The 13,800-nt window shown below is 49.5% G+C and overlaps 1 protein-coding gene across 2 annotated transcripts in view; it reads left to right on the forward strand.

The window, feature by feature from the left end:
- LOC138969120 (transient receptor potential cation channel subfamily M member-like 2) overlaps positions 1–13,800 on the forward strand; it is a 128,882-nt gene that overhangs the window by 96,724 nt on the left and 18,358 nt on the right. For both annotated transcript variants that reach the window (XR_011456378.1, XM_070341829.1), the window contains exons 23-24: positions 226–445; positions 13,065–13,204. Coding sequence is in view for 1 of the 2 variants with exons in the window: in XM_070341829.1 (XP_070197930.1) it covers positions 226–445; positions 13,065–13,204 (360 nt within the window). In the remaining variant the exon portion in view is untranslated. The remainder of the gene's footprint in view (positions 1–225; positions 446–13,064; positions 13,205–13,800) is intronic.

Here is a 13,800-nt window from a genome sequence, read left to right on the forward strand (position 1 = left end):
TTATTTCTGAGTGTAAACAATTTTGTGACGGGAGTTAATAGTTCATATTTGTAAATGTGTCTGAATTATGTCAAGTGTATAGTGACCCCCTGAGCTGATTTCTCATGTGAATATGACCCCCCACATCCCCCACCCCACATCCCCCACCCCTTGAAAATAATCTAAAGTCAGGGTGGTAGGAAAATCTTGAGACTGTCAGGGTCATCCAGCTCCTTTCTTTCTCAGTGTGACCACTGGAAAAGTGTACAACGAAGCAATTGAAATCTGGAAGTACCAGCGCTACGGGATGATCGTGGATTTTGAGGAGAGACTGTTGCTGCCCCCTCCCTTCAACCTCTTCTGTTACATCTACTACATGCTCAAGTGGCTCGGACATTTCATCTACCGTGCTGTGGCCGTTCTTTTTGCCCGCACCCACTGCTGTGGACCTATGTACGATCACAAGGTGGGTCAGGGGTGTGGCTCTTCATGTTACAGTGGTACTTGCTATGAAAGGACATCCTTGGGACCAGCCCAAAGTGTCCCTACATTGCAGGTGGCCTGTCACGACAGGTACATTTAAGTCAAGATAATAGTGAAAGGAACTACATGGACCTAACCCTAACCCTAAGTTTCCCTCTTATCGTAGGGGCCTTAAATTGAAAATCTCATTAAATAACATATTCTTACTCCGAATCACATTAGCATTGAGTCACCTGAGATGCTTATCACTGAAAAACGCTTACCCGGCTAAAAATTTTAAAGGGAAGCAACCCCATCACCAAAACGAAAGTGAAAGTAGCTTTGGTAATGGGCCAGCACACTGGGAGTTACCTCCCATACGGGTGTGTGCCACGTCACTTCCTCTAGGAACACGTGCCTATTCTCATACGTCTTTTTCACCTCGGAGAGGACGGTTCACTTTTTGACGCTCTGTGGCTGACCTTGTGTGTTTGAGTGACACCCGCCGGCCACGTTACCCAGCTTTTCTGCTCGCCTTGCCTACAGTTTGGTGAGCTCGTTCCCGTTTGTTGTTGGTTGTTTGCGCTGTTTTCGTTACTGTACGTTGTCCGTTTTTTGCGGACTTGTGTGTCAGTGACTTGCGTGTTTCGCCATTTTGTTGTGTGAGTTAGTTAGCTAGCTCGTATGACTTTGCTCGTAGCTCTGCGTGCCCCTTTCTGTGTTGGGCCAGTGTAGCTATAGTATTTTGTTGACGCGAAAGTGTGTGTGTTTACTGTGTTTTCAGTCGTTTAGACTTACGTTCAGTAAATTTTTTCGCGTTGCCACGTGTTGTTGACTGGCGTGTCAGTGACTTGCGTGTTTCGCCATTTTGTTGTGTGAGTTAGTTTTCTAGCTCGTGTGACTTTGTTTGTAGCTCTACGTGCCTCTGTTTTTGTGGGGCAAGTTTAGCTATTGTATTTTGTCGACGCGAAAGAGTGTGCGTTTACTGTGTTTTCAGTCGTTTAGACTTACGTGTCAGTAAATTTTTTCGCGTTGCCACGTGTTGTTGACTTGTGTGTCAGTTACTTGCGTGTTTCGCCATTTTGTTGTGTGAGTTAGTTTACTAGCTCGTGTGACTTTGTTTGTAGCTCTACGTGCCTCTGTTTTTGTTAGGCAAGTGTAGCTATCGTAATTTGTTGACGCGAAAGTGTGTGTTTTTACTGAGTTTTCAGTCGTTTAGACTTACGTTCAGTAAAATGTTTTCGTGTTGTTTACATGGATTTGACAGCATGTCTGATTCAGACAAGCGCTGTGGCAAGTCGGACCCCAAGGGGAAATTTAAGCCTTAGGCTTCTTCTTAAGCAGTTTTACTTGTACAGACCAAGAACGTAGCACTTTGTTGTCTGTACCTATTTCGGCGCCTTGCGCTTTTACTACTTCTGCTATCTTTTGCGGCGCCTAGCGCTACTGTTACGTCTGCTCCGGTTCTCTACTACGGAGACTTCGTCCCCGTTGTTAGCACCTGTGCAGGGTGCGTTGGTTCCTTTCTGTTTTAGACACTGGTTCCAGAAATCCGCAGCTTGGTGCAGGCAGAGTTCCAGCGTTCCGTCGCCAGTTGTTTGGCGTTTCCGGCATCTGGCAGTGACGTCCGGGCGTTGGCTTCCGTGTCTTTGCCTTCCATTTCCGGTTTGGAGCAGCGTCCTCCCTCTTCAGCTGCGGCTGGTAAGCAGAGCTGGTCCGATAGCCCTCGTGAGGCGCCTGGACGTTCTCTCTCGGGAGACAGCTCTTTCGCTTCGGGTCACGACCGATACCATGCTGATCTTTCCTTTCCGGCGATAACCTACGAGGCCCCGGATTTGATCGAACAGCGGCGGCAGTCGGTTTCGGCTGCCGCATTTCCGGCACTTGCCGGAAGTGATGATCCGTCCGCTCCGGCACGCTACGGCGGTCGCGGCAGGATGGAGTATTCACTGACTTCCGGTCCTTCCGGATCGCGAAGTCAACCAGTGCAGCCTTCGTTTCCGCATTGCGCGGTTCCGTCGGCTACACTACCGGCACTCGCCGGAAGTGATGATCCGTCCACGCAGGCACGCTACGGCGGCTGCGGCAGGATGGAGTATTCACTGACTTCCGGTCCTTCCGGATCACGAAGTCAACCAGTGCAGCCTTCACTTCCGCATTGCGCGGTTTCCGACGGCTACACTTCCGGTTTCGGCCGGACACGCTGCTTCCTCTTCTGGTGCTTCCTTCCGGATACCAGTGGGTGGATTCCAGCGTACGCCTTCCGGCCTGTTAGTGCCTAGGCTTGAGCAGGCATCACTCCACTCTGATGGGGGAGTGACGTCAGCTCATCCAGCTCCGGTTTTTCCGGATAGTCGTCCTGCCTACCCTTTACCTTCACAAGGTTCTGGGCTGCAGGATGATGTTCGTGCACAGGCATTTCCGGTTTCCGGTTTGCCAGGGCATGCTTCTGCTTCCGGAACAGGTGTTTTTGGTTTCAGTGCAGCCTTCGCTTCCGCATTGCGCGGTTCTGTCGGCTGCACTACCGGCACTCGCCGGAGGTGATGATCCGTCCACGCAGGCACGCTACGGCGGCTGTGGCAGTATGGAGTTTTCACTGACTTCCGGTCCTTCCGGATCACGAAGTCAACCAGTGCAGCCTTCAATTCCGCATTGCGCGGTTTCGTCGACTACACTTCCGGTTTCGGCCGGACACGCTGCTTCCTCTTCTGGTGCTTCCTTCCGGATTTCAGAGGGTGGATTCCAGCGTACGCCTTCCGGCCATTTAGTGCCTAGGCTTGAGCAGGCATCACTCCACTCGGATGGGGGAGTGACGTCAGCTCATCCAGCTCCGGTTTTTACGGATGGTCGTCCTGCCTACCCTTACCTTCACAAGGTTCTGGGTTGCAGGATAATGTTCGTGCACAGGCATTCCGGTTTCCGGTTTGCCAGGGCATGCTTCTGCTTCCGGAACTGGTGGTTTTGGTCATGGTTCCTTGTGTGACTATTCTGATGCTCCATCAGTGGTCAACGAGGAGTCTCGGGGCGTGTTTCCGTCGAAGCTCAAGTCTGTTCTTGACATCGCGGCGGAAGTAGCGTCTCGTTTTTTCCCCGAAGGGGTGGTGGCTGCGGACTCTTCCGCTCCGTTCGTTCCTTCGGCCATGGCGGACTTCCGGCCGGCACAGGAAGATGTTTCTTTCTTCCGGTTCGCCGAGTCTCCGTCAGTGGCTTACCAACTTTCGCATTCGCTGGTTCGTCCAGCACATGCGGGGAGTGGTATTCGGCCAGTGCCTGTTCCGTTACTGCTTCCTTTTGGTCCAGTTCCGGAATCAGCTCAGCAGTGGGTGGCGTCGGCTTCTCAAGCCTCTTCCTTTGTGCCTACGGGCAATAGGAAGCTTAGCTTGCCCACTCAGAGCCAGAGCTGGCTGGCGTCTTTTGCACTCCCTAGGGCTACCCTTCCGGTTCCCCGGGAATTGCTGCCTCTTCTGGCTAAACCGATCAAGCATGATCTGGTTCTGCCGGTTTCTGAGGCTTCCCTCCTCTCTGCTGAGGAGGTTGGACGTCGGCAGATCGAACTGTCCTCCGTTGCGGAGACTCTTGTTCGGACTCTGTATCGGGCATTGATCGATTCACTGGTTCCTTTCACTCTCAGTGAAGAACAAAATGCGGACGATGTCTCTGCGCTTTTTACCGCCTTGGCCAAGGTCAATGGAGGGATCTCTTCCTCTCGCAGTCCCAGTTCACGGAGCTGGCTACTAGGGAGACCTTGAGAGTCTCCCCGGTCTCAGAGGAATCTCGCTTCTGTTCTCTGGCAATGGTTGCCAGACAGAAGGAGATTCAGTCGAACAAGGACAGTCAGTTCCTCGACTTCACTCTGCAGGGGGTGAAACAGTCTAAGCCTTCTAAGCAAAAGCAGGCTCAGACATTGTCGAACCTCAAGCCAGCTCAGAAGCGGCAGGCTCTGCCGGTCGCTCGTGGCAGGAAGAAGAGGACGGCATCGGGGAGGGGGTGTGGCGGCTCTGGGAGTAAGCCACACCCCCAATGAAGCGCTCCCGATCTCACCCCCCTCCCGCCTTCCACCTTGGTGATGGCGGGAGGCCCCTCCCGTGCGCTTTCTCGTTGGATGTCGGTAGTAGACAGCCAATGGATTGTGGGAGTGGTGAGATCGGGCTTCCGCCTGCTCTGGCGGGAGGAAAAGGCGCCTCTTACCCGAGTGCCACCGCGGTTCAAGCCCATCTTCTCGCAGGAAGCATGTTCCGTCTTGCAGTCGGAAATTGCCTCCCTGGAGCAGAAGGGCGCGGTGGAGAGAGTTCGGGTCCATAGCTCCCTGGGATTTTAGGGCGTCTTTTCGCCGTTCCCAAAGCGTCAGGAGGACGGCGTCCCGTGTTGGATTTATCTCTCCTCAACACTTTCTTGAGTGAGATAAAAGTCAAGATGGAGACGCCAGCCTCGGTCCGAGACTCTCTCCGCCCAGGAGACTGGGTGACCTCGATCAATCTCACGGACGCATACTTTCATTCTTATGCATCCGGCCGACCGGAAATGGCTTTGTTTCCGGTGGGGAGATCAGATCTACCAGTTTCGCGCACTCCCTTTCGGGCTGTCCCTCGCACCATGGATTTTCACCATGGTGGTGAGACAGGTCTGTGCACTGGTGAGGTCCTAGGGTATCCGCCTGCGGGCTTATCTGGACGACTGATTCATCATGAACCAGTCCCAGAGCGGCTGTTCGCAAGATACCCTGATGGTTCTTCGAGAATCCAACTTGTTGGGGTGCTCGATCAACCAGGGAAAGTCGGAGCTGACCCCGTCACAGACATTCACTTATCTGGGGATGTCTTTCGACATGGTCGCGTGGACTGTCCAGCCTTCTCAGAGAAGGGTGCACAAGCTCCAAGCTCAGATTTGCTCCACTTTGCCTCTCCTGATGGCTTCCATCCGTCTGGACTTGGTGGCTCGCTCGCATAGAGCGTCCACCTCGTCAGTTTATGCTTCCCACTGGAAGGCATGGACTGCCTGGTGTTCAGCTACAGGGGTGAGTTCGGTGGCTCCGCGCTATATTCAGGTCGCCAACCGCCTCTCTTTCATGTCTTCGCAGGGCTCCTCAGGCTCCTCGTTGAGGGTCCGGCGCTTCGCTATCTTGGCGACTCTTAAGCAGATCGGTCGGTCTGTTCGAGTCGGGGGCGTTATAGCTGCAGTCATTAAAAGGGCTGCTCTTAAGGAAGCGAAAGCTCGTTTGCCCGCTCCCAAGTGGGACTTGTTTTTAATCCTGGAATTCCTACGTTCTGCGGATTTTGAGCCTTTGAGCGAGGCCATTCTGTTCAATGTCACTCGCAAAGCGCTGGTTCTTCTTTTGTTGGCAACGGCCCGACGGGGTAGCGAGGTCCACGCCCTGTCGGGTCAGCCTGGAGATATCTCCTTTTAGTCGGACGGTTCCGCATCTTTGCGTTTCCGGCCCGATTTCCTGGCCAAGAATCAGTCTCCGGGGCAGGCCTCTCCGCTGGTTAGAGTCAAGGCTCTGATCAGCGCGTTGGCCCCGGATGACCTTGCTTCGGTCAATTGCCCTGTGAGGGCTCTTCGTCTGTACTTAGCCCGGACTCAGCCGTTTCGGTCTAGTTCTCAGAAGTTGCTGTTTATCTCGCCCTTTTCTAGGCGCGAGTAAGATTTGTCGAAGGTATCGTTGGCCCGGTGGGTGTCCTCGCTCATTAAGCAAGCTTATGAGTGGAGTCGCACAAAGAGGGGGGGGGGTCATGCCCTCCTTGCCACTTGACTCGGCCCGAGCCCATGAAATGAGGGCGTGGGCATCCTCTCTGGCAGTACTGCGCTCCAGATGTCTAGAGGAGGTGCTGACAATTGCGTTTTGGCGTTCTGAAGATGTTTTCATAAACTTTTATCTTCGGGACGTCTCGGCTCTTCGACAGGATGGCTCCAGAGGCCTTCCAGCTCTCATAGCAGCAGGTCAGTTCCTGTCCAGAACTTGATGGTGAGTTTTGATTCATTTCTAGCCCACCGCCTTGTTGATGTTATCTGCTAATGTGATTCGGAGTAAGAATATGTTATTTAATGGAAAATTTCCTAGATAAATTTTCATTTAATTAATATACTTACCCGAATCACATACTGTATTCCCTCCCACCTGCCCCGCGTATGGTTTTAAGTTTTTTAAAGCCGTATGAGAATAGGCACGTGTTCCTAGAGGAAGTGACGTGGCACACACCCGTATGGGAGGTAACTCCCAGTGTGCTGGCCCATTACCAAAGCTACTTTCACTTTCGTTTTGGTGATGGGGTTGCTTCCCTTTAAAATATTTAGCCGGGTAAGCGTTTTTCAGTGATAAGCATCTCAGGTGACTCAATGCTAATGTGATTCGGGTAAGTATATTAATTAAATGAAAATTTATCTAGGAAATTTTCCAGTAATAAATTTTCATTTGATTAATATACTTACTCAACTCACATATAGCAATTTACTTCAGTTTAGTGCTAGGACGCTGTACTAGGCATCACCTTGGTAACAAGGGAGGCAATTCTAAAAAAAAGAACGACCCTGACCTATAAACAGGACATAGGCCAGACCGAGGCTGCCTTCCTACTTGTGCCGCCATCTTAAATCATTCCCACGGAAGCGGAGAAAAAACTCGTCTTTTTTTTTTTTAGAAAATTCTAGTAGCGGGGTAGGCGGGAGGGAATTAACGATGTGAGTTGGGTAAGTATATTAATCAAATGAAAATTTATTACTGAAATTTTGGATTAAATTACATATCTTATCCCAACTCACATATAGCAGATTGCTAATGTAGACAGGAAGGAGCATAGTGATCTAACTGGTCAGATTCATAAGAATGGGTCGCCTGCGGCGAGAATTCTATAAAGAGGAAAAACTAAGACCATCGGAGATGGTTGTCCTGGCTTCTGATTCTTGGCTAAGAAGTCTGGCCGGAAACGCAGTGAGATAGAACGCCTCTATTGAAAACTACGTCTCCCGGTAAGCCGAAGAGTGCGTGAATCTCGCTACCTCTGCGTGCTGTAGCTAGGAGTGAAAGGGAGATCATTTCTCGCGTAAATTTTATGAAGTCTAGCGGACTGTAGCGGTTCGAAATCTGTGGAGCGTAGAAACTCCTGTACCAAAAGACTCGGACTTGTCTTACTGTGACCTTTTGGTATTGAACCCTATCAGGGGCGGGGATGTAGCTCAGTCGGTAGCGTGCTGGATTTGTATCCAGTTGGCCGCTGTCAGCGTGAATTCGTCCCCATGTTCGGCGAGAGATTTATTTCTCAGTCAACTTTGTGTGCAGACTCTCCTTGGTGTCCGAACACCCCCGTGTGTACACGCAAGCACAAGACCAAGTGCGCACGAAAAAGATCCTGTAATCCATGTCAGAGTTCGGTGGGTTATAGAAACACGAAAATACCCAGCATGCTTCCTCCGAAAACAGCGTATGGCTGCCTAAATGGCGGGGTAAAAAAACGGTCATACACGTAACATTCCACTCGTGCAAAACAAACCACGAGTGTACGTGGGAGTTTCAGCCCACGAACGCAGAAGAAGAAGAACCCTATCTAGCATATATGGTCTCTCTGTGAAAAGAGACCTGTCATCTTATAATGCGAGCTAAGCAAGTCACACTGACAAGCTTAGGGAGAAGCATAGCCTAATTCAGGTAAGACCTAGAAGTAGGTCCAAGTTTTATCTCGCACAGCCTGTACGGAGCCCAAGGGAGAACTGTCCAAGTTACAAAACACTCCCCCCCCCCACCCTCTTTTCCTTTCCGCCTTATCTCAAAAGGCTAATGAGTGAGGAGGAAGGCCCCGTTTGCGAGAGTGTGACAGAATGTCACTGGTCTTTTCAAAGAAAAGGATGAAGTTCTGAGAGGAAAACAAGCACCAGAGAAGACAACCGTTGTTCTCAATGGCTAAGGGAGTGGTATCAGTGAGAACTATATACCCATGTCCCTACGCGGTGGCTTGAAATAAAGAGGGCGAACTTCTGTTAACCAGACATGTAGCCCTCGCGGGAGCGAAGTACTGCTGAATTTGAGTTTGAGTAAACAACAGTACGATAGCTGAAGCCGTAAGGCCGCAGCTTGAAATTTAAAAGATTGCCTGACAGGCCCGTGTTCAAAACGGTCACCCATCGCGGTAGTAACCGAGACCGATGCCGCTTAACCTCGGTGGTCGGAACGAGACCGTGTTGCGGTCTTTTGCTGAAAATAACGAGAAAGTCTATGCCGTGGCTGCAAAAAGGCGGGTATACTTTCTCTGTTGCAAAATCAGGGGTGAAAAGTCGGGAGTATTGAAAACCTGATTGGATGTTAACCCAGCCCGCAATTGGGAAAGACACGTGCGGGTATCAGCAACCTGATCCGCTCTCAGACCATGCTCCTATCGCTCCCCGTCCCGAGGGAGGGGTGAGTGAGCGTCTTATGAGTTTTCAGTTTCCCGATGACTGTAAGGCTAGAGGCATTACGTGGAGTTAGTTCTGAAACCTTGAGAAAATATCTTTAAGGTAAGAGAACTGGCTTAGGGATAGAGAAGGCCTCTATTTTGCAAGGTTTTGTTAACTGGTAATTCAAGTGCTGGAAACCTGAAATTGGATACCCGCTGAGGGTAAAGGTAAGTTGTAAGGTGTACACTCTTTCTGCCTCAGTGCGGAATTGACTCAGCCTATATTGTTGCTAGAAAAGCGTGCAGAGAGATCTGAGTATGTATCCGAAGCTGAATCCCTGAAATTGGAGTTCCGTGATTCAGCCTTCTTTGAGCTTAATCCAGAGGAAAAGAGGGGTAGGTGCGGTAGAGCCAGAAGCCTATACCATACTGTGACGAGTGTGATGTCACTTCGATGGCTTAGCCGAGAAAACTTGAGATTTTAACAGGGAGTACAAGTGCGTACTATTCTGCAATGTAGGAGAGACCTCCTAGCACATTGCAACGTTATGAAAAAATCCAGGGGCCGCCGCTGTGAAGACTACAATAAGAGTGTAGCTTGTTAACTCGCGGGAGAAAAGGACCCTGAGGGGCGTAACACTATCTTTTGCGTATGGGGAAAAGATCCCCAATGCTAAAAGCTTCTGTGCCAAACATAAGGGTCGCCACATGATGGTGTCCTTAGTTCTTTCCGTAACCTCTTAAAGTGAATCGCTGAAACTATGGAATTTATGCGAGTCCTTCGTGTTGCCCGGCGATAGTCGCTGACAGAATGAAGGCTACAGTAAGGGGTAAGCTTCGCCGGACATGTTCCATCTGAGAGGTTAAGGACAGTGGCTCGGTAAACCTAAAGGTTTTTGAGTCAGAATGTGCACCAGTTAGTTGGCCATGTTCTGGAGAGCTGATGGAAAACCAGAGCTTATGACTCTTATGAGAATGCCAGCGATTCCGTAAACCGGAAAAGCTGTGTTTGCTTTAAAAGCTTGACCTGTTTTCCGCCGCTTAGGCGAAAATTGGTGGCACTTAGCAGCTTCATCCGAGAAGGCAGAAATGAAGAGGTATGCAACTTCACCATAAGTGGACGTACATTCACTCAAAGCTGCCTAAGCCAGAGGTTCTTGAAACCCTATGTGTGCTGGCCTAGCTTATCCATTATCGTGCCTAATTTGAGGCAGTGTGTGGAAAGCTGAAGCAGTTCCCAGTTTCTTGCCGGAAGATGGGGAGGTATGCAACGTAGCGTAGACGTGCGAACACTCCCCTGCTCAACACAAAAAGCAATGAATGCCGGAGTAGCTCCGCCTCTTACTTGCACCTTGAGCCAAGCGCCGGCTGACCATGCAAGCAAGGAACCCTCTGTGAAAGGAGAAGACTAAAGTGGCTCGATGGTGACTTTATCTTGGATCCTAGACCCAGAGAGAAAGAAGACCCTGCACGCGTGCACGGAGTGTGCAAAGAGACGCGCTGGGAGGCTCATCTCCTCAGCAGAAACTTTAGCCAAAGTGGCTAGCAGTGTAGTGACGTCCTTCCCCCCACGTCACGACGAAACTCGAAGTTGCCGAGAGCAGAGGAGATGGAGCGCGAGAGAGATCTTTGCAAAGTTTCCGAAAGAAAGGATAACTCGAAAAGATACCTGTGCTTTTCCCCCAGAGACAAGAGAGAGGACTCAGTATAAGGTACAGCTCTGTCCTTCCTGTAGCCGCGCGTCTTCCCTAAGTGTAACCAGTTCCGTTGTAATCGGAAGAGTAGCATGCGGGAGGGCAAGTGTCGATGAGGTTGTAAAAGTGGCTGTTGAAGTGAACTTCTGGCAGGCACCCTGAGAGAGAGGAGTGGGATGCTTCACATGAGCAAGCCACGGATTGACTGAGTCCGACGCCGTACTGTGTTCTTGCCGTCGGTTTTGCTCAGAAACTTGGCCATAAATGAGGCAACAGAGGGAGATTCGCAGATCGAAAGGAACGCGTTTCTTCACGAGCTGAGCGGAAAAGTCAACCAAAGCTGAAGGTGGTGGTACGGACAAGCTTGCCGAAGCAACCACCCCTTCCTCAAAATACGGCGAAACTACCTCCGCTGCCGATGCTAAAACATGGGTAAGCTTGGATGGTAGTCGGAAATTGATGTCTTCTTCCTGAGCGGAAGCACCGTAATCCGAACCGTAGTCCTGCACATCCGTGCATGCCGGAATTCCGCTACCACACTGACTGCTATTGTCTGGTGAAGCTTTACCAGAAGACACCCGCATTGGGGAGCTTTTATGGTAACCAGAAGTTGGTGTCTTCTTCTTCTTGAGCGGAAGCACCAAAATCCTAACTGTAGTCCTGCACATCCGTGCATACCGGAAGTACGCTACCACACTGACTGTCGTAGCCAGGTGACACATAAACCGGAAGGAAAGACACCCGAGGGATTTTAGACCCAAGTGATGCTTCCCTAAGGACTGCTTCCCTGCCCCCAGGGCGGAAGCGGGGAACGCTGTGCCAATCCGACCCCGTATCAAAATACTGCTGACGGTAGCGAGTCCCCTGTTTGGTCAGAGACCAAACGCGTATTTGGGTCCCTACCCTGTACCACCCGCCCGCACTCGCAGAACGAAGTGGCCAGGGGATCAGAACTTTCGCTCGCCGCCCGGCATTCGGGTGGAGCTACTTTCTCCAAATGTCGCACTTCGTTTTGGCCGGAGAACCCAGCTACCCTTGAATACGATCGGACCGACCGTCAGAAGAGGCCTGAGTACGCCGATGAAAACCTCTGTCACCAGCATCTTAGGCAGCATGTACATCAACCGAAGTCACGGTGGCCGAGGGAGGAGTATCGCCAACTCCCGCCGGGAAGGACAGAAACTCTGCCCTAGTTGAAGAAAGCTCCTCAAAGAGAGGAGTAACGCAGAAACATCAAGCTTATCACTAGCTGAGCTAGAGCTAGCCGTAACCGGTACAATCTCTGAAGGCAGAGCCTGCATGGAGGGTGACTTTGGCAAATCGATAGTGACATCAAACGAATTTCTAGACGAAGGGTCTAAAACCTTAACTATCGCCTGAACTGGAAGAACCTTTAGCCTTCCTAGAGGGTTTCTTAACCGGAGAAAGCTCGCGGAAACCTGTTTAGAACTCTTCTTCTTACCACTGTTCGACATGACCGACGAAAGTGACAAAAATTAAAGTAAACAAAACCAACTGTGTCAAACAATAAAACGTCAAAAAGTTTGGAAAGGGCTCACTGTGACAATCGTTTTAGTTTATCAGCAGTAGTTCAGTTTTAGATGCTGTGCGCATTAAAATTGGCTGTATCAGAAGTTTTCAATCCTGTAAGGCCCTGTCACATTTGCGTTATGCAGGGTGTCACACTTGCCTTACGCTTATGCAATCACCTCTGCGTATGAGCTTATGTCAAAATCATAAGCTTTGGACCAGTTCTATTTCTCTATGTAGATTTCATAACGCGGAGCAAGTTGACCGATCAGGAGAGGCCAGGGGCCAGTTTCACAACACAGAAACACAGACGGTCGACTGCCGCGGTTGAACCAGTGAAATACAGAAATCCACCACAATCGGGTTTTACAAAGGAGATGCCAGTCAATTGGTTGTTCGTCTTTGCACGGGGAGTTGCCCGATTGCAGTGTTGCTCTCCTCTAGCACCATTGTCGGACAACCGCGTTAATCCAACAGAAAATGAGATTATCCGCAGAAGAATACTCATATTATGTTTTGATTCTGAAGCATATGTGGTGATTGTGTTTTGAAATGTATCCATGGGACGCAGTAATCCAGGAATAAAGTCAGGGTTATGTCTTGAAGACGTCACATTATGGCGTAAGAGGGTTCTATGTCACGCGAAGGAATGACAGGAAGTCTCGATCATTGTTATTTAGAGCGGACCAAGACTAGTTTCTTCTTCGAAATCGGCAATTTTCACGTGCGAGTGAGTAAGCGGAAGTGGTAATGTTGAACCGCGTTATGAAACGTAACGCAAGTGTGAACGCGATTTCATAAGCACATCTCATAAGGCGATGCATAAGCCGTGAAACGTAACGCAAGTGTGACACCTACTTTAATGCTCTGCGTATTAATATCATTCTGATTGTAAGAAGTTTTGTTTTCTGATACTATAAAGATGAACACTGGTTTAATCAGAAATGTCTTGTTGTTTTTTAATGATATCATAGGTTGTTTTCTTTGTATTAAAGCATCTCACCAGTGGTTTTTGTTCTCCTTTTGTGTGTTGCAGGATCAAGCGTCAAAGATTCAGATAGTTAAGTTCCGACGTACGTCTGACTACAACTACTGGAAAGAATGCATCAACCAGTACACAGAGGAGGAGCAGGCTGAACAGGTGGAAGAGGAGAGGGCCAAGACACAGAGTGATTGGTGAGAGAGAGACAGACAGACATGCAGACAGACAAACAGACAGACAGACAGACTGAGACAGACAGAGAAGGGGGAGAGTACTCGAACTCAAACTCGAAAACTTTATTACAGAAGGATAATAGCATTAGGTTCATATCGATGGGGAAGAAAAAACAAGTCGCGTAAGGCGAAAATACAACATTTTGTCAAGCTGTCGAACTCACAGAATGAAACTGAACGCAATGCAATTTTTCAGCAAGACCGTATACTCGTAGCATCGTCAGTCCACCGCTCATGGCAAAGGCAGTGAAATTGACAAGAAGAGCGGGGTAGTAGTTGCGCTGAGAAGGATAGCACGCTTTTCTGTACCTCTCTTCGTTTTAACTTTCTGAGCGTGTTTTTAATCCAAACATATCATATCTATATGTTTTTGGAATCAGGAACCGACAAGGAATAAGATGAAAGTGTTTTTAAATTGATTTTGAAAAATTAATTTTGATCATAATTTTTATATTTTTAATTTTCAGAGCTTGTTTTTAATCCAAATATAACATATTTATATGTTTTTGGAATCAGAAAATGATGACGAATAAGATGAACGTAAATTTGGATCGTTT

Source organism: Littorina saxatilis, linkage group LG6 (assembly GCF_037325665.1).
Source record: "Littorina saxatilis isolate snail1 linkage group LG6, US_GU_Lsax_2.0, whole genome shotgun sequence".
Taxonomy (NCBI): domain Eukaryota; kingdom Metazoa; phylum Mollusca; class Gastropoda; order Littorinimorpha; family Littorinidae; genus Littorina; species Littorina saxatilis.